At 47.7% G+C, this 17,460-nt stretch overlaps 1 protein-coding gene across 1 annotated transcript; it reads left to right on the forward strand.

Annotated features, from left to right (window-relative positions):
• Positions 1–8,502: 8,502 nt before the first annotated feature.
• B3GAT3 (beta-1,3-glucuronyltransferase 3) lies at positions 8,503–17,227 on the forward strand. The gene is made up of 6 exons (XM_060254265.1): positions 8,503–8,618; positions 10,159–10,248; positions 12,015–12,192; positions 12,992–13,322; positions 14,950–15,240; positions 16,301–17,227. The coding sequence occupies exons 2-6, from the start codon at positions 10,167–10,169 to the stop codon at positions 16,397–16,399; spliced, it is 981 nt and encodes a 326-aa protein (XP_060110248.1). The 5' UTR covers positions 8,503–8,618; positions 10,159–10,166; the 3' UTR covers positions 16,400–17,227.
• Positions 17,228–17,460: the final 233 nt, after the last annotated feature.

Here is a 17,460-nt window from a genome sequence, read left to right on the forward strand (position 1 = left end):
GCTATAATATTGATCTGGATGAATGGGAAAAATTATGGAAACAGAATTTAAAACTAATAAAGCCAACTGATCTCAAAGAAAATCTATATAAAATGGTATATAGATGGTATCTTACACCAAATAGACTGGCCAAAATTTACCCCACATACTCTAATAAATGTTGGAAGTGCCGAGAAGTTGAAGGATCGTTGTTCCATATATGGTGGCAATGCAAAGAAGCCAGAAAATATTGGGCTCAAGTTAATATTTGGATTCAAAAAATCTTGAAAATACAAGTTAAGCATGTGCCAGAATTGTATCTTCTGAATATCTGTAGGCAAAATTTGCCTACGACCAAACTGAAAGTGTTACTGTATATAGTTACCATTGCTAGAACTTTGTATGCCAAGTATTGGAAAAACGATAGACTCCCGAACAGAGACGAATTCATTAATAAGCTGTTGGAAGTCGCTGAATATGATCTAATGTCCACAAGATTAAGAGAGGGTAATGTGCAAAAATGTCAGGAGGAATGGGACCCCATTTATAAATGGGTCAAAAGTAGAGGCTTCGACATGGAATAGCTAGAATTTTCTTTTTTCCTTTCAAATCCTCTCCATCCCCCAGTGTGTATGATTGGGATGTAGTGGTAGAAGTTAGACATAGATGTGTTTTTGACTGTATGGCGCGCCCAAGCGTCTAAGATGTTTGGAATGTATCTTTTTCGTATGATTAATGTTGATTGTATTTGTTCGTTCTTTATTCTTTCTTTTCTTTGTATGTCCTTCTTTTCTTAATAAAATTTCATATATTCTTTAAAAAAAAAGAAGAAGAAATGTCAGATGTTGAGAGCCGCAAGTCAGGAAATAAGGCAGGCAAATAGGGAGAGAGAGGTGGAAAGAAAGTTACTTTAATTTAAAATGCACTCTCCAAGCTACCATCTGGCTTGGAGAAGTGATTTAAAGAGACAAATGCCTTCTCCAAGCTGGCCAACAGGGCAGTGGGGGCTTTGAGAGCCACGCAATATGTCTGAGAGAGCCACATGTAGGGTTGCCAAGTCCAATTTAAGAAATATCTGGGGACTTTGGGGATGGAGCCAAGATCAAGGCTGTGACAAGCATAACTGAATTCCAAAGGGAGTTCTGGCAATCACATTTAAAGGGACAGCATGCCTTTTCAATTCCTTCCTTACATAGGAAATAATGAAGGATAGGGGTACCTTCTTTTGAGGCTCATAGAATTGGACCACCTGGTCCAATCTTTTTGAAACTTGGGGGATATTTTGGGGAGAGGCACTAGATGCTATACTGAAAATTTGGTGCATCTATCCCCCAAAACAGGCCTCCCAGAGCTTCAGATACCCGCAGATCAATTCTCCATGATTTTCTATGGGAATAAATCTCCCTAGGGAATAAAAGAGTTCCCAGCAAACATTTCCCTCTCCTCCCCCCGCTTTCTGATGTCCCTGAAGCGGGGGGAGGGTCCCCAAACCGGGGATCCCCTGCCCCCACCTGGGGATTGGCAACCCTAGCCACATGTGGCTCCCAAGCCACAGTTTGGCCACTCCTGCTCTGGGCTGTAGGGCCCCTATGATCAGCCTTAGCGTCTTTATACAGAAATGATGAAGGTCACATCATACCATATATTATTTATACAGCACCAAGTAAATCATAAAAGCATAATAATAATGAAGGTGAATGAATTTGTTCAGAAATTTTAAGTCCAGTGTGACCCTCAAATCCTTATTTTTCTTGGGTGTGGTGAAGAATATGGAATGAGTGCCCTGTTCACTTTGATGTTGGAATTGGTTCTATTCTACAATTCTATAAAAGATGACTGATTGCCTTGTGTGTCATTTCTCTTCTGGCTGCATTTTTGCAATGGGATGCAAGGAAGCGTTCTGGTGGAGTCTTTTGAACTCTATGGAATAAACTTGTGACATGATTTCTAAGGTTGGTGCCAGTTTGGTGTAGTGCTTAAGTGCATGGACTCTAATCTGGGAGAACCAGGCTTGATTCCCCACTCTTCCATTTGCAGCTGCTGGAATGGCCTTGGGTCAGCCATAGCTCTCATAGGAATTGTCCTTGAAAGGGCAGCTTCTGTGAGAGCTCTCTCAGCCTCACCTATCTCACAGGGTGTCTTTTGTGGAGGGGGGGAAGGTAAAGGAGATTGTGACCACTCTGAGATTCAGAGTATAGGGCGGGATATAAATCCAATATCATCGTCTTCTGCTAAGTTCAAAGAGTCTGCTTGAGAGGTTATCCGTGCTGCTGCCTCACCATCACTGGTATGCAGTTCCAGACACGCCTTATTGGGCTTGGGGTCACAGTCCTCCTTATCTGCCCTGTCAGATGATTCCTGGAGAACTGGGGGTTGGAAAAGTCCTTTCTGAAGGACTGCCTGGGCTGGTACCAGGAGGAATGTCTATTGTCAGGTCTGGAGCATGCCAAGGTGCTGGATGTATGAAAGGGCTGTGAGGAAAAACCTTTTTTGTTAGACCTCATGAGTGTTTGGGGCATAGTTTCTTTTTTTTTTGTCTCTAGTCTCCACCAATACTTTCTCTCCAAGGCGTTGCTGTAAGATTTCCCCCCCCTTGAAATGGGCAGAAGAACCACAATGCTCTTTGAATGAAGATCCACCTGCCAGACCCTAAGCCAGAGTCCCCTCCTGGCCACTGTACTGGGGGAAAGGCTCTGGAGCAGAAGGTGAGGACTGTTGTATACGGCAGAATCCCCTTTTTCTTCCAATCAAGAGACTCAGCAACAGAGGGGTAAAGAGATACATATTCAGGTCTTTTATTATTTTAACATTAATGTGGGAAGGAAAACAATCTTTCACCCTTCCTTCATCCTTTCTCCGTTTTCCTTTGAACTCATTCAACATAGTCATAACATTTTATACCTTCCTCATAACAAAGGCCAACCTACAGATTGGCTTCACAGTTCCCTGCTTCTGATATCTTGATTACATTCATTGGTCAAATAAATCCCATTTCCCAACTTGGAAGTGAAAGATGAATTGATATCACCTGGGGTCTCTAATCAGGACTTCCAAGTCGCATTTCTCCACACCTCACATCTGCGGTTTCCCCCTTCCCTGTTCGCCTCCAGTGTAGGCCCCCTGGCCCAGTTCCAGAATGTATACAGCAGAGCTTCTACTCTGACCTTCTCAGAGAGATAGACTCCCAGAGGTTGGAAAGATAGCTAACTCTTCACTGAAAGATGTTTACAGAACATCTGGTGATAAAGTTCTGCTAAACAAAAGGCTTCTTCTCTTATCTAATATGCTCAGCAAAGAATCTAATAGAAGCCATTGTTCTTTGTTCCTCCAGACCACTTTAGGCCTCAAAAATTCATAGAAGAGGGCACAATATACTTTAAGGCCAGTAATGCAAATATAATACTTCGAATGTAATGGCTTAGTTATAACTGTTTAGGCAGGTTAGTGCAAATGAGTTATATGATCAGGATTAGTGCAATTCTATTTGACACTCTGTCCATGCTCAAGTGCAAATCTGAATCTATGTCCTACAACGAGAGGCATCTGTGGAGGACTCAGCCATTTTCATCAGCCTGTTGATACCTTCCAGCATCTTACTGGAATCAGTCGGATGAGTCTGGATACAATCAAAATTGTGGCTGAAGCCTTAATAACCATGGCGACTGCCGCGTGCCCTCTTGAAAGCGCAGTCCAATTTCTGTCCCAGTTGTCTCGGACTGAACCATGTCCGTCTTCAGACAGAAAGCCCAAGGTTGAAAGCTGCCACAGGAGCGTCCAAGAAGAGTACCTGTAATATCTCATTGGCAAAGTCAGGTAAGTCACACAATTCCTTAGAAAGACTGGAAACCGTCAGTTAGAATTAGATTTGACCCACTCAACTTTGAGTTGTGTCTCAAAAAAATTGAGGAAAGGAGAAAACCTTTGCAAATGTATTGCATCTCAGGAACAATTCTTTACCCCCTGAAGATTTGTTCCTGGGGTTAGTATCCATACTAACTTCAGGAGCACTAACATCCTCAACTCATTCATCAGAAATAAATCCCCCCTCCTCCTTTTCATCCACCTCTAACTCAGAGCCAACATCTGGATTAGAATCTATGTTCCTAGGGTGACTACCCCCAGGACCTGTTTTCTTGCTGCCTTAGTTGGCCATATTCTCTCTCTGGGGTTGATGCGTGGGGTAGCATTGGTGGGAAGTGGAAGGAGAAGTGGACCTGGACCTTGGAGCGTTAGCTCCTATAAAATGTACTGGGTTCGAAGCATGAGGATGCCAGGAGATAGTGAATTCAGCTCTTTTTTCAGTGATTCAGCATAGTAAGGTAAAAACAGAACTGGCTTGCAGGGCCAATGGCCCTGCTTATATGCATGCAAATAACCCCACCAAACCCATCACAAACAACTAGAGGTTAACAGCTGGCCCAATGATCCCTGATAGGCCTCCTTTCCGCATCCAGGTGGCTATTGTTCTGGGGTCTCAAGCTCAGACAAGTCTCTGCTAGCTCTAAGGCCAAACTCCAGTCCCAATACATAACATCCTACATTCCCAAATCATCATGCATTAAAAATTTCTGCCCTCTCTGCTTCAGCATTTTCATAATTCCATAGGAAAGAAACTCCCAAAATTGGGTACATTACCATTCTGTTGGATGAAGTTGGTTGCTGAAGCAGAGGCCAGCCCAGACTGGAGCCGCCCTGTGGAAAAATCTCCTGCTTGGAGATTGGCAACCAGCATGTCTGACATGTGAGCTAGTCCCTGCTCATTTCACCCCCAAAAGTAGCTTCCAGGATGGCTGCTAATCCCAGCTGACCAGCAGGGGTGAGGTGAGTTTTCTACTGGAATCAGGAAGCTTTCCCCTGTGTTTTATGTTGTCCTGAGAGGACTCGTTGCCAAAGGCTGCAGCAAGCTGAGAGAACGTGGTAGCCCAGGAGATTTGTTGCAGCAAGCCAAGACATGCTAGCCCGGGTCCGTAGCTACGGAGGGGGAGGCCTGGGAAGGGCCAGACCCCACTAATCTTCCCCCTGCTTTACCTTTCTGGCCCCTCAACTGCTCACCGGCCGCCTTCCTCGCTCGCCCACAGCCTTCCTCACCTGCCCACTGTCTTCCTCACCCACCCGCCGCATTCCTCATCTGCCTTCCTCACCCACCCACCACTTTTCTCGACTGCCTTTCTCCACTGCCCATTACCTTTCTCAGTAACCAGCCGCCTTTCTCGGTTGCCTTCCTTGGTCGCCCGCCGTCTTTCTTGCTCACCCACCCCGCTTCCCAAATTTTTATCCCTTGGACCCCTCATCTAAAATTTTATGGCTACGGGACTGTTCCAGCCTCAGATATGTCTTCCATAGTCCTGGTTTGGAAGCCAGAGTCAGAGTCGTCTGTTAAGAAGTCCTCCCTCTGGCTCTCCTTGAAGTGGAAAATAGTGGCAGAGCAATTCCTCAAGACAGAAAGGGAGTGTGGAGAGAAATGAGGACTGGAAGGAAGGGCTGGAGACCAGGAATGACAAACAATAAGGAAAAGACAGAGTAGATTTAACCAATAGTAAGGCAAAGGAGGAGTAAGGCTGGAAGGAATAAAGTAAAAGATACAGAGAAATAAAGAAAAAAGCTTGGAGCTAATCTCCCAAATTGTTGTAGATGATGATGATATTGGATTTATATCCTGCCCTCCACTCCGAATCTCAGAGTGGCTTACAATCTCCTTTATCTTTCTTCCCCACAACAGACACCCTGTGTGGTGGGTGAGGCTGAGAGGACTCTCACAGCAACTGCCCTTTCAAGGACAACCTCTGCCAGAGCTATGACTGACCCAAGGCCATTCCAGTAGGTGCAAGTGGAAGAGTGAGGAATCAAACCCGGTTCTCCCAGATAAGAGTCCGCATACTTAACCACTCTCCTTAAGTTGCTCTCCCTATCGAGGCAGGAAAGGAACTGAGGAGATGGGCGTTCCCACCGCAGGAAGAGGAAGAAGAAATGTTATTTCCTGCCTCCATGGGTAGATTGTGGGAAACACTCAAGATGTCCGCCTCTGAGGTAGAATTCCATATTCTCACACAAAGGCCTTACGGATTATTACAGTGGTATCAAGGTAATATCTGCCTCTATTCTCACTGTGAAAGGCAGCGTTGTGGCAAGGTGGATGAGCAGCAGTCGGGAAGGTTGCTGAGCCCAATCTCAATCCCGCCATAAATGCAGAGGGTGCTTTCAGACAAGCCTCTCCAGCTCAGTCCTGCATCTGCAATATGACCATAATTCTGGCCTATCTTGCTGCAGGAGAGTAAGCATTACTGTAACTGTGCTAAAGTGGGTTCGTGTGAGTAGCCATGTTGGTCTGAAGCAGCAGAATAAAGTTTGACTCTAGTGGCACTAAGGGCCGGCTCGCCCACTAGGCAAACTAGGCAGTTGCCTAGGGTGCTGGGGGGTAGGGGGTGCCGAATTGAACTCCCCCCCCCCGGTGCCCATGGCAAACGCCTAATTTGCCTCCCTCCCTGTCACCGCCCCAAGCCTGCCGCCGCTGCCGCCCTCCTTTCCTTCACAGCACTGCCAGGCAGCGCTGTACTCTGTCACTGCCCCCCTCCCCGCTGCAAATCCCCCACTGCCACAGGCCTCCTTCCCACTCCATTGCCCCCCCCCGCATGCTGCACTGCGCCAAGGCTGGTCCTTACTGGCTTTGATGCGGCTGGCATGGCTTCTATTTCTTTGAACTGCCCGCAATGCAAGAGGAGACTTCGCTCCCCCTCACTTTTGGTTTCGGGAAGGAGGGGGAGCGAAGTCTCTTCTCGCATCGTGGGCTGTTCAAAGAAGTAGAAGCCGTGCCAGCTGCATCAAAGCCAGTAAGGACCAGCCTCAGTGCAGTGTGGCGGGAGGGGGGGCGGCGACAGAGTGCGGTGCTGCCTGGCAGTGCCATGAAGGGAGGGGGCAGTGGCGGGCGGCAAGCAGGGAGCCTGCCTGGGGCACCACGCGGCCATGGGCCAGCACTAGTGGCACCTTTAAAACCAATTTTGGTTTTATTCTGGGTAATGCTCACCAGCCATTTATAGGTAGCAGGCAAGGAGGATGTAGCCAGGAAAGGCAAATTAGAGCCAAGGTTGGTTTAAGGTGATTGATGAAATCTGTGAATAGCTGAAGATTAGCAAAAAAGTATAATAAAGGAGTTTGCAACAGATGTAAGAACTGAATGATGTTAGCTTGTACAGTGAGATAAGGAAAAGATGTTAAGCTCTGGGGGTTCCTGAGCTTCTTATGTAGCAGGAACTCCTTTGCATATTAGGCCACACACCCCTGATGTACTCAATCCTCCTGGAGCGTACAGTAGGCCCTATACTAAGAACCCTGTAAGCTTTTGGAGGATTGGCTACATCAGGGTGTGTGGCCTAATATGCAAAGGAGTTCCTGTTGTAATAACTTATAACTCAGCGATCTCCCATTCTAGTCTGTTCCTGAAGTTCCTTTGCAATAAAGCGGCTACTTCGAGGTTCCCCATTGAGTGCCCTGGGAGGCTGAAATGTTTTCCTACAGGTTTCTCAGTCTTTTGATTCTTGATGTCAGATTTGTGCCCATTTATCATTTGGCATAGGATTTGATCTGTTTGAAGTACTTTTGGACCACTGAAACAGCTCATCCTGCAATAGCTTGCTCCTGTGTACTGACTTCTGAAGCAGTCAGCTAACAAAACAAAAAAAGAAACCCTCACCTGCAGCAAAAATGCTTTTGCTATACATATAGCTGGTGGGGGAAAGCCAAAGAGCATTAGAGCAGGGGTGTTTAACCCATTTGTTATGAGGGCCAGATCTGACATAAATGACACTATGTCAGGTCAAGCCATGTATGTCATAAAATATAACAGAGATAGAAATTTTATAAAGGACACACAAACACAAAGATTTTGTGATCAAGGGAACTGGGCAAAGGAAGCTCTGGCTCTTTCCCTCCCTCCCCAGGGGAGGAGGAGGGGGCAGAGCCTCAGCCAGTATAAGGAAAAGAGGCTTGGTTGAGTAGCTGTGTTGCACAATTGGGAGAACCTCACAAAGCAAGCTATCCCTTCCCCCCCTTCCTCCCCAAGGGAGGAGCCTCAGCCAATGGAGAAAACAGAGGCTTTGCTCTGTAACTCCTGTGCAATTGAGCAAGCTGTGACACAGGAGGAAGCAAGAGAGAGGGAGATGAAGACAGACTTGCTCAAGGGTGTGATAGGAACCCCCCGGGGGCCTAATTTGTCCCCTGGGCCGCATGTTTGCCACTCCTGCATTAGAGCAATATCCTCAAAAGGAATAGGGAAAACGCATTAGCAGGGGCAGGGACAAGAAACACGACCTGACCCTGGTAATGGAGTGTATATAGCTTTTAATAATCGTATCTTTGCTTATTGCCTGGCCTGGTGACAGGGCTAGTAAAGATCAAAAGAGGGGATCGGAATATGTCAAAATAAAAACGAGGAACTTAAAAAAAAACAACAGATCGGAGGTCGCTGCTTTGGAGGACCCAAAGCGGTGAAGGCCCGGGGCGCTGGAGGACCACAAAAGCGGTGGGACCGGAAGTGGTGTGATGGCAGGGATAGGGTGGGCGGACAGAGTGTGGGGTACCGGCTGCGATGGAGGGGCTCTGAGAAGAAGCTGAGGATCCCCCCGGTCACCGGTAGCAGACACGCGGTGAGCTTGGGCCTTCGCTCCGTCGCCATGGTAACGGTGTCACACCGTTTCCCAGCCGCCGTCCTTCCTAGTGCAGAGCCGGCTCGGTGGCAAAGGGAGGAATCGCTGCTGCTGCTGCGATTGAATGAAAGGGGACGGGATTCCGAGATGCTGCATTGCTGAGAGTTGGGTAGGATCTTGCAATACTAGGGAGGAGGAGGAGGAGAGAGAGGCATGGCACAGCTTAAGAGCGCGACCCTATGCATGGTCAGAAGTAACCCGTAGTGTATTCAATGAAACTTATTTCCAGGGAAACCTGTACAGGGTTGCAGCCTAAATGTCTTCAAATGACAGGTGCTGCCCGGCTGTAGTCCGTGCTTTGCAAGCTAACAAGCCTGGCCTTCTAATGGTTAGGAGAACTTTTCTGTGCATGCACAGGAACAACATCTAATAGAACAAAGTGACGAATAGATGTTGTGGGCTGTGTCACTCCTTGGATCAAACTAAGTCAGGGATGGATGGGAATGTGGGGCAGGGCATACGTTGTGGTACTGGGGAAAGGGGATGTTGGGAGGGATAACAAAAAGTCATAGGGTGTAGATGAGACTTTGTCACTGCAAACAACAGTTCTGAAATATGAACTTTTCAGTATCCATGAATGAAACAGGGGGCAATACAGTTTGAACATAAGAGAAGTCATGTTGGATCAGACCAATGACCCATCCAGTCCAACACTCTGTGTCACACAGTGGCCAAAAATAAAGTAAAATTGGGCAGCAGTGGCTTTTATACTTTGCGCATTTGGGATCACTGATTTTATTTATGGTTATTTGGAAAGAAATCTCCTATTTAACAGCTTACATAGAAATTGTTCTGTGCAGTCTGCATGTGATAACATAAGTGTGCAAAGTCTGTGAGAACTCATGCTGTGAGTCATCGAAGAAAATGCATTAGCAGGTGATGGGGGTATGTAGTTCTTACAGTGGATCTGGGCAGGAGACAACCCGTTTGAGGGGTAGAGAGAGCTTCCCTGCTATGCAGGGAGGCAGGGGGATGTTATCCTTTGACGTCAGAAGCTGCACAGAGAATTCTGTGTTGTTGACAGGGAGCAGAAAGAGTTAGTGAAGAGCACTGCAGCACAGCAAATTAAAGCTTAGTTATGGGATATGCATCCCAAAACTAAGCTTTAATTTGCTGTGCTGCAGTGCTCTCCCTAGCACTCCAACATACCAGACTATCTCCACCCAATCCCTTGTGTTCCCAGTTGGTACACTGATGGTTGTCAAATACAATGTAGGAGAAAGAATGGTACATTTGGGGCATGCTTAGCTTCAGATTATACTAGTACAAAGCCCTGCAACTTGCCTTTGGCTGAAATGCATCTCCTGGACAGAAGGTAGTCGACTGCCGTTGAGGCCCCTGGTGCTTCGGACAACAAGAAGACAAGAGAGCAGCTTTCCCCCTTCAGAATATTGCTGTCATCAAAGCTTCACAGTTCAGCTATCTTCTGTAGAAGCCTAACTGTGACCAGCTGCATGTCCCCTTCTCTCCATCCCTATAGGCTCTGCCATGAAGGTGAAATTGAAGAACGTTTTTGTCGTCTACTTCCTGGTTTCTCTCATTGGCCTGATGTACGCACTGCTCCAGCTGGGTGAGTGGCAAACAGAGGACAGAAACTGGGTAGTGCTAGAATGCTGAGAACATGAGAATTCCTTGTTGGATCAGGTCATGATATGTCCAGATCAGTATTCTGTTTCCCACAGTGGATAACTGGATGCTTGTGAAGTTTATATCACGATAGTGATAGACGTCCCTGTTGTTGGTCCCCCTGCATCTGATACTTGGGTATAAACTGCCTCTGACCATGGAGGTGCCATTTAGCTATATTAACCAATCTGTTCTTCATAGGCCCTATGGAGTGGTATGGTATAGCTTGATTTTATTATATCTTGGAAGCTAAACAGGGTTGGATGAGAGACCACCAAGCAACCCTCCGCGGAGCAAGGCAATGGCGAACCACCACCACTTCTCACTTTTCTTGAAAGTCCCTTGCTGCAGTCACCATAAGTCAGTTACTGCTTGGTGGAAGAGGCACATATTCTCCATGGGTTTTTGTAATCTTTTTTTTTTTTAATCTGTGCTGAATTGCAACCATGGTTCTCATTCCTCAGCCAAAATGAACCTTTATAGAATCATAGAGTTGAAGAATTGGAAGGGGTCATACAGGCCATCTAGTCCATCCCCCTGCTCAATGCAGGACCAGCCGAGAGCATCCCTGACAAGTGTTTGTCCAGGCATTGCTTACAGATTGTCAGCGAGGGGGAGATTACCACCTCCCTGGGTACCTGATTCCACGGTTGAACAACTCTTACTGTAAAAAAAGTTTTCCTAATATCCAGCTGTTACCTTCCCACCCTTAATTTAGACCCATTGTTACGAGTCCTCTCCTCTGCTGCCAACAGGAACAGCTCCCTGCCCTTCACTAAGTGACAGCCCTTCTGAAAGAGAAGTACTGAAAGAGAGCACTCATGTCCCCACCCCCCTCAGCCTGTTCTTCTCCAGACTGAACATTCCCAAGACCCTCAGCCTTTCCTCATACGGCTTGGTCTCCAGGCCCCTGTCCATCCTTGTCACTCTCCTCTGCACCCACTCTATTCTGTCCACATCCTTTATGAAGCAAGGCCTCCAGAACTGCACACAATACTCCAGGTGCAGTCTGACCAATGCAGTGTATATCAGGAGTAGGACATCTTGCGATTTGGATGTTATGCCTCTGTTGATACACCCCAAGATTGTGTGTGTGTATATATAATTGTGTGTATATATATAATTGTGTATATATGTGTGTGTAAAATATAGATATATTTTACAATTACATATATATATATATATATATATATATATATATATATATATATATATATATATATATATATATATATATATATATATATAAAATTGTAAAATAATTGTATTATATATATTTATATATATAGTTGTAAAATATATCTATATTTGCTGCATCACACTGGCTGATTATATTATATTCATTTATTAATGTTCATTCTTTCGTACTCTTTGGGTCCAAAATTTAATATGAACATATGAAGCTGCCTTATACTAAATCAGACCCTCAGTCCATCAAAATCAGTATTGTCTACTCAGACTGGCAGCGGCTCTGCAGGGTCTCAAGCTGAGGTTTTTCACGTCTACTTGCCTGGACCCTTTTAAGTTGGAGATGCCAGGGATTGAACCTAGGACCTTCTGCTTACCAAGCAGATGCTCTACTGCTGAGCCAGCGCCCCTCCCTGAATATGTAAGCTCCCCTCTGGGAATGGACCTCTCTCTGTTCTTAAATTGCTTGATATGGTGCTATATACAACAGCCATTTTCTGAGGTTCCTTCTTTTGATCTCAGGGCAACCCTGCGACTGCACCCACCATCTAAAGTCGGCCAGTGACCTCATCCATGCCAAGGAGAAAAAGCTCTCCCAGTTGCAGAATGAACTGAAGAGGCTGCAGGGACGAGAAAAAGCACCAGAGCCAGCAGCACCAGCACTGCCCATCATCTACGTCATCACACCCACCTATGCTAGGTAAGCAGCCAGATCCCTGTCATGGTGCCGCTGCTCTAGAAGGTGGTGTTATCACCATTTGTGCGACAGGCTGAGACTTGATGCTCGTGCATCTGCTTTGCTTGCAGAAGGTCCAAGTTCAACAAGTGGCATCTCCAGTTAAAAGAATCTCAGGAAAGTGTTGGAAATTTCCTTTTCCTTCCCAAGATCCTGAAGAGCCACGCAAAGTAGATAGTATCAAGTTAGATGGTCTGGGTTTTGTGTAAGGCATGACTTTTGGGAGAGCCAGTTTGGTGTAGTGGTTAAGTGTGCGGACTCTTATCTGGGAGAACCGGGTTTGATTCCCCACTCCTCCACTTGCACCTGCTGGAATGGCCTTGGGTCAGCCATAGCTCTGGCAGAGGTTGTCCTTGAAAGGGCAGCTGCTGTGAGAGCCCTCTCCAGCCTCACCCACCTCACAGGATGTCTGTTGTGGGGGAGGAAGGTAAAGGAGATTGTGAGCCGCTCTGAGACTCTTCGGAGTGGAGGGCGGCATATAAATCCAATATCTTCTTCTTTTGTGAGAGCAGGGGGTTAAACTCAGTGAGAAAGCACTTGCCATGCAAGCCTAAGGTCCCAGGTTCTGTCTGCTGCTAAACGGACCACAGCTAGCCAAACTGGGAATGAACAATCGATGCGCAAGACTTCAGAGAGACAGTCAGAGCTGAAGAATTGCCACCCCCCCCCCCGTCATCTGATTCCAGCATGGGACAGCTTCATATACTCTCATTTGCTCCCTGCCAGTTCGCCAGTCCCGCTTTCTCTCCCCTCTCCTCTGTAGGCTGGTGCAGAAGGCAGAGTTAGTACGCCTATCCCAGACCTTGATGCACGTGAAGAACCTCCACTGGATCGTAGTGGAGGACTCACCAGCGAAGACCCAGCTGGTCTCGGAGCTGTTGGCCCAGAGCAATCTGCGCTTCACGCACCTCCACACCGAGACCCCCAAGGAATACAAGCGCAAGGAGACTGACCCCATCTGGCTGAAACCGCGGGGGGTGGAGCAGCGCAACTTGGCCCTGCAGTGGCTGAGGGAGAACCGCGAGCTCAGCGATGAAGGGGTGGTGTATTTTGCTGATGATGACAACACTTACAGCCTTCGCCTCTTCGATGAAGTCAGTATGGGGAGGGGAGCAAAACCTGTTGCAGGGCACCCAAAGCAGACTCTGAGCAGAAAGCCTTAGGTTCACATGGGAGGGGCTGCGGCTCAGTGGCAGAGCCTTTGCTTTACAGGCAGAAGGCCTCGGGTTCAATCCTGGACATCTCCAGTTGGAATGACCAGGTAGTGGGTGATATACACAACCTCTGCCTCAGGTCTGGGGGAGCAGCTGCCTGTTCAAGTAAATAGTGCTGACCTTGACAGACTGGTGATTTGATGGAACTCTCTGTCTGGGGCAGTGATGCTCTGTATTCTTGGTGCTTGGTGGGGGAAACAGTGGGAGGGTTTCTAGTGTCCTGGCCCCAGTGATGGACCTCCTGATGGCAGCTGGTTTTTTAGCCACTGTGTGACACGGAGTGTTGGATTGGATGGGCCATTGGCCTGATCCAGCATGTCTTCTCTTATGTTCTTATGAGTATAAGGCTTATCTTGTATTCCTGTGGCCTGCATGGTTTGCTGTTGGTAGGTCGAAACTAGAACTGTGTACAGTAACAAACCGGAAGCCTGCTAAATTCTTAAAATACAGACGAAATCCATGACATGGATTACTGATGCATACCAAGAGCTTTGAACCCTTGAAAGGCCCAGGCTGAATGCTGAATGTTAACGCAATCACTGTCTTGTCTAGTAGCAATTGTGAGCTATGCTGGGGAGGCAGAGCCTGTCTTACAACCACATCTTGTTTTAGCTTCTGTTCTGCACACTTGGCCCTATTTGCTCTGGGACTATGAGAGCTAGAAACTTCCTTTATTTAAACCAATCATAAAGGATTGGGGGAAAGGAGTCAGTGGATTTCTAGAGACCATATTCTGCCTTGTGTGTAAATTTCAGCAAATATAGGCCCCTTAAGTAGCAAGCCCCAGAGTTCTCACCAGACGTTAACAGATGGGGAAAACTACTATTTACATAATGAATAATAATAATACATGTGTGTTCCTGGGGATTATTATGGTGTTTGACATCTGGGGTGGGGCCCCTGGCAGCCACAAGAGTAGGAGGATAGGAAAGATGCCAGCTTGGAAGCTGGTTCCAGGCAAAGCTAGGTGTGCAGCATAGGGTGGCCAGCTCTGAGGTGGGAAATACCTGGAGATTTGGGGGAGGGGGGGCTAGAGCTTGAGGAGGGCAGAATTTGGGAAGCGGAGGAACCTCAGTGGGGTACAGTGCCATTGAGCCCGCCTTATCCAAAGTGGCCATTTTCTCCAGGCGAACTGATCTCTGTTGCCTGGAGATCAGTTGTAATCAGTGTTCCCTCTAAACTGAGTTAGTGTGAGCTCACAGTTTTTTAGCCTCCAGCTCACACATCTTGGTCTTAGCTCAGGAAAAAAAGGGCCCAGAACAAACTAATTGATGCCCCAGAGCACAATAATTTATGCAGTAGCTCACAACTTTAATGTCAGTAACTTACAATTTTAATACCAGTAGCTCACAAAGTAGGATTTTTGCTCACAAGACTCTGCAGCTTAGAGGGAGTATTGGTTGTAATCTCAGGCGATCTCCAGCCACCACCTGGAGGCTGGCAACCCCACTGCAGCACATTCCCTGGTGTGCCTTCTCAGGTTCTCTCCCCTCTCTCTTCCAACTAGATCCGCTCCACCAAGCGCGTTTCTGTGTGGCCCGTCGGCCTGGTGGGAGGCCTTCGTTTTGAACGACCCCTCGTCGAGGGGGGCAAAGTCGTGGGATTCTACACTGCCTGGAAGCCCAACCGGCCCTTCCCCATGGACATGGCTGGCTTTGCCGTGGCCCTCCAGCTGCTGCTGGCCAATCGGGAGGCTCGCTTTGACTTGCTGGCTGAGCGTGGCTACCTGGAGAGCAACCTGCTGCATTCGCTGGTGTCGATTGAGGAGCTGGAGCCCAAAGCAGACAACTGCACCAAGGTGAAGGAGGCAGGAGCTGCGCAGGGGTGGGAAGGGACAAATAAGCCTTGCAAGACTGGTTTGTTGCTCTGTGGGTAATGACCACAAACAGCGTGGGATGTTCGTATTCAGTAAGACGTTGCTTTTCACTTCCTCAAACAGGAGGAAATTCAAGACAAGTTATTTTGGCAGCCTTGCTGCATGCGAGCCATTGGGAAACTCGGGTTGAGAAACAATGAGCTGGACCTCATGGATCTGTCCTGCTCACAGCAGAACTTTCTCCGTGAGCCTCTTGCATCAGGAGAAGGCCCCTTAGCGAAACAGATTTTTAGCAGCCAAGCCCAGATTGGCAGCCAGTCAAGTGTAAATCTGATGTACTTTGGCTGGTGATATCTCACTAAGGTAACATCTGGATAGTTCTAGCTGTGGATTCTTAGCCATTGTTGTTGGTGTTTTAATGGTGGAGCCTTAAAGGTCGTTGATGACTCTGGGAGGAGTCTTGGCTCAGCGGTAGAACATCTGCTTGGCATGCAGAAGGTCCCAGGTTCAATCTACAGTTCAAAGGATTCTGCAGTAGGTGATGGGGGAGACCTGCCTCAGATGCTGGAGAGCAGCTGCCAGTGAGAGTAGATAATACTGGCCTTGATAGACTAATGGTCTGATTCAGTAGAAGGCAGATTCATGTTCAAGCAGCTCTCTGGGGTGGGGAGCACCAGGGCTGCGTAAACAGGGGTGGCCATACTGTGGCTCGGGAGCCATGTGTGGCTCTTTCACACATATTGTGTGGCTCTCGAAGCCTTCCCCTGCCCTGTTGGCTGACTTGAAGGCATTTATCTCTTTAAATGCTCTACTTTCTTTGCTTTCTTTCCACCTCTCTCTCTCTCCCTCCCTCCATTTATTTTCCTTCCTTCCTTCTTCTTTCCCTCCCTCCCTCCCTCCCTGTCTTGTGGCTCCCAAACATCTGATGTTCATGTATTGCAGCTCTCAAGTATTCTCTGTGGCTCTTACGTTAAGCAAGTTTGGCCACCCCTGCCGTAGCCCCTCAGGTCTCTGATGCTCCCCTCCTGTTGTTCACTTGCAGGTGCTCGTTTGGCACACCCGGACAGAGAAGCCCAAGTTGAAACAAGAGGAGCTGCTTCAGAAGCAGGGCCTGGGCTCCGATCCCAACATCGAGATCTGATCAGGTCCCCACTCAGTTGCAGCGATGGAGCCGGCACCACTGTCGGGTGCAGGGTAGCAGAAAGGTTAGACCCTGCAGAACTTGATGGACCACGGATGCTGGGACTCTTCCCCCTGCCCCATTCGTCCATGGAGACGATACACTGGAACTTTTTTTATTTATTGAGGATGGCTTACCCCTCCTCCCACCCGCAACAGCAGGGCACAAGCTCTGCTTCCAGTAAGAAGAGACCTTTCATAAAACACCGCAACCCCTTCGCTGGGGGAACTTCTCCATTTCAGCCCTCCCCTCCTTGATGCATTTCTTCCTTGAATGCTGCTTTCTGCTAGGAAAAGAACCCTAATCCTCTCCATCTCCTAAAAATTGGCTCCTGCTACCCAGAAATCTCCCTGCTTTGCTTCAAAACAGATCCCCACTGCCCAGTATTGTGCTTTTGACTTTATTACTCTGAGTGCCGTCTCCTAGAACAGTTCTGGAGTTTTCCATTTCTCTGATGCCCAGGAGCCTGGCCTTGACCTGCAGTCAGGATAGCCAAGGCTACAAGGGGTGGTGGAAGCAGAACCGAGAACCATCGAAAGCAGCAAAAAAAAAAAAAAAGGGACTCCTACCTTCTCCTTTGCTGATCCGCCTCCAGGTCATGGTATCCTCTTTTCTCCATATGAAGGAAAGTGGCCCTCACCAAGCTGAGGGTCCAATCATGGGGAGGGGCTGGTTCCTGTTCCCCCGTGCTACGAGTATTTGTGTCACTCCTGCCCCAGTCGCATGTAGCAGGGTGCGGGTTACAGCAACATGCATGTGAAATACTCATTAAACATATAAAACCCCGTGCTTTTGAACTCGCGTCTTCCTTGCACACAAAGTGCGGTCAAGTCACAGCTGACTCGTGGCAACTCCCAATGCCATGTTGTTTTCTCAAGGGCAGGGATGAATAGTGGTGTTTTGCTATTGCCTGCCTCTGCATAGCACCCGTGGTTTTCCTTTGTGGGGTCTTCCATCCATGTTCTAACCAGGACTGGTCATGCTTAACTTCCAACAGCTGAGGAGATCAAGCTAGCTTAGCC

This window comes from Heteronotia binoei, chromosome 1, assembly GCF_032191835.1.
Source record: "Heteronotia binoei isolate CCM8104 ecotype False Entrance Well chromosome 1, APGP_CSIRO_Hbin_v1, whole genome shotgun sequence".
Lineage (NCBI taxonomy): Eukaryota > Metazoa > Chordata > Lepidosauria > Squamata > Gekkonidae > Heteronotia > Heteronotia binoei.

What these genes read in the sequence shown, in the direction of transcription:
- B3GAT3 (XM_060254265.1), top strand. Translation starts at nt 10,167, where the DNA reads ATGAAGGTGAAATTGAAGAACGTTTTTGTCGTCTACTTCCTGGTTTCT. An exon ending in GCCTTCGCCTCTTCGATGAA is followed by an intron (nt 13,323 to 14,949) that starts GTCAGTATGGGG and finishes TCTTCCAACTAG; the next exon opens with ATCCGCTCCACCAAGCGCGT. An exon ending in AAGCAGACAACTGCACCAAG is followed by an intron (nt 15,241 to 16,300) that starts GTGAAGGAGGCA and finishes GTTCACTTGCAG; the next exon opens with GTGCTCGTTTGGCACACCCG.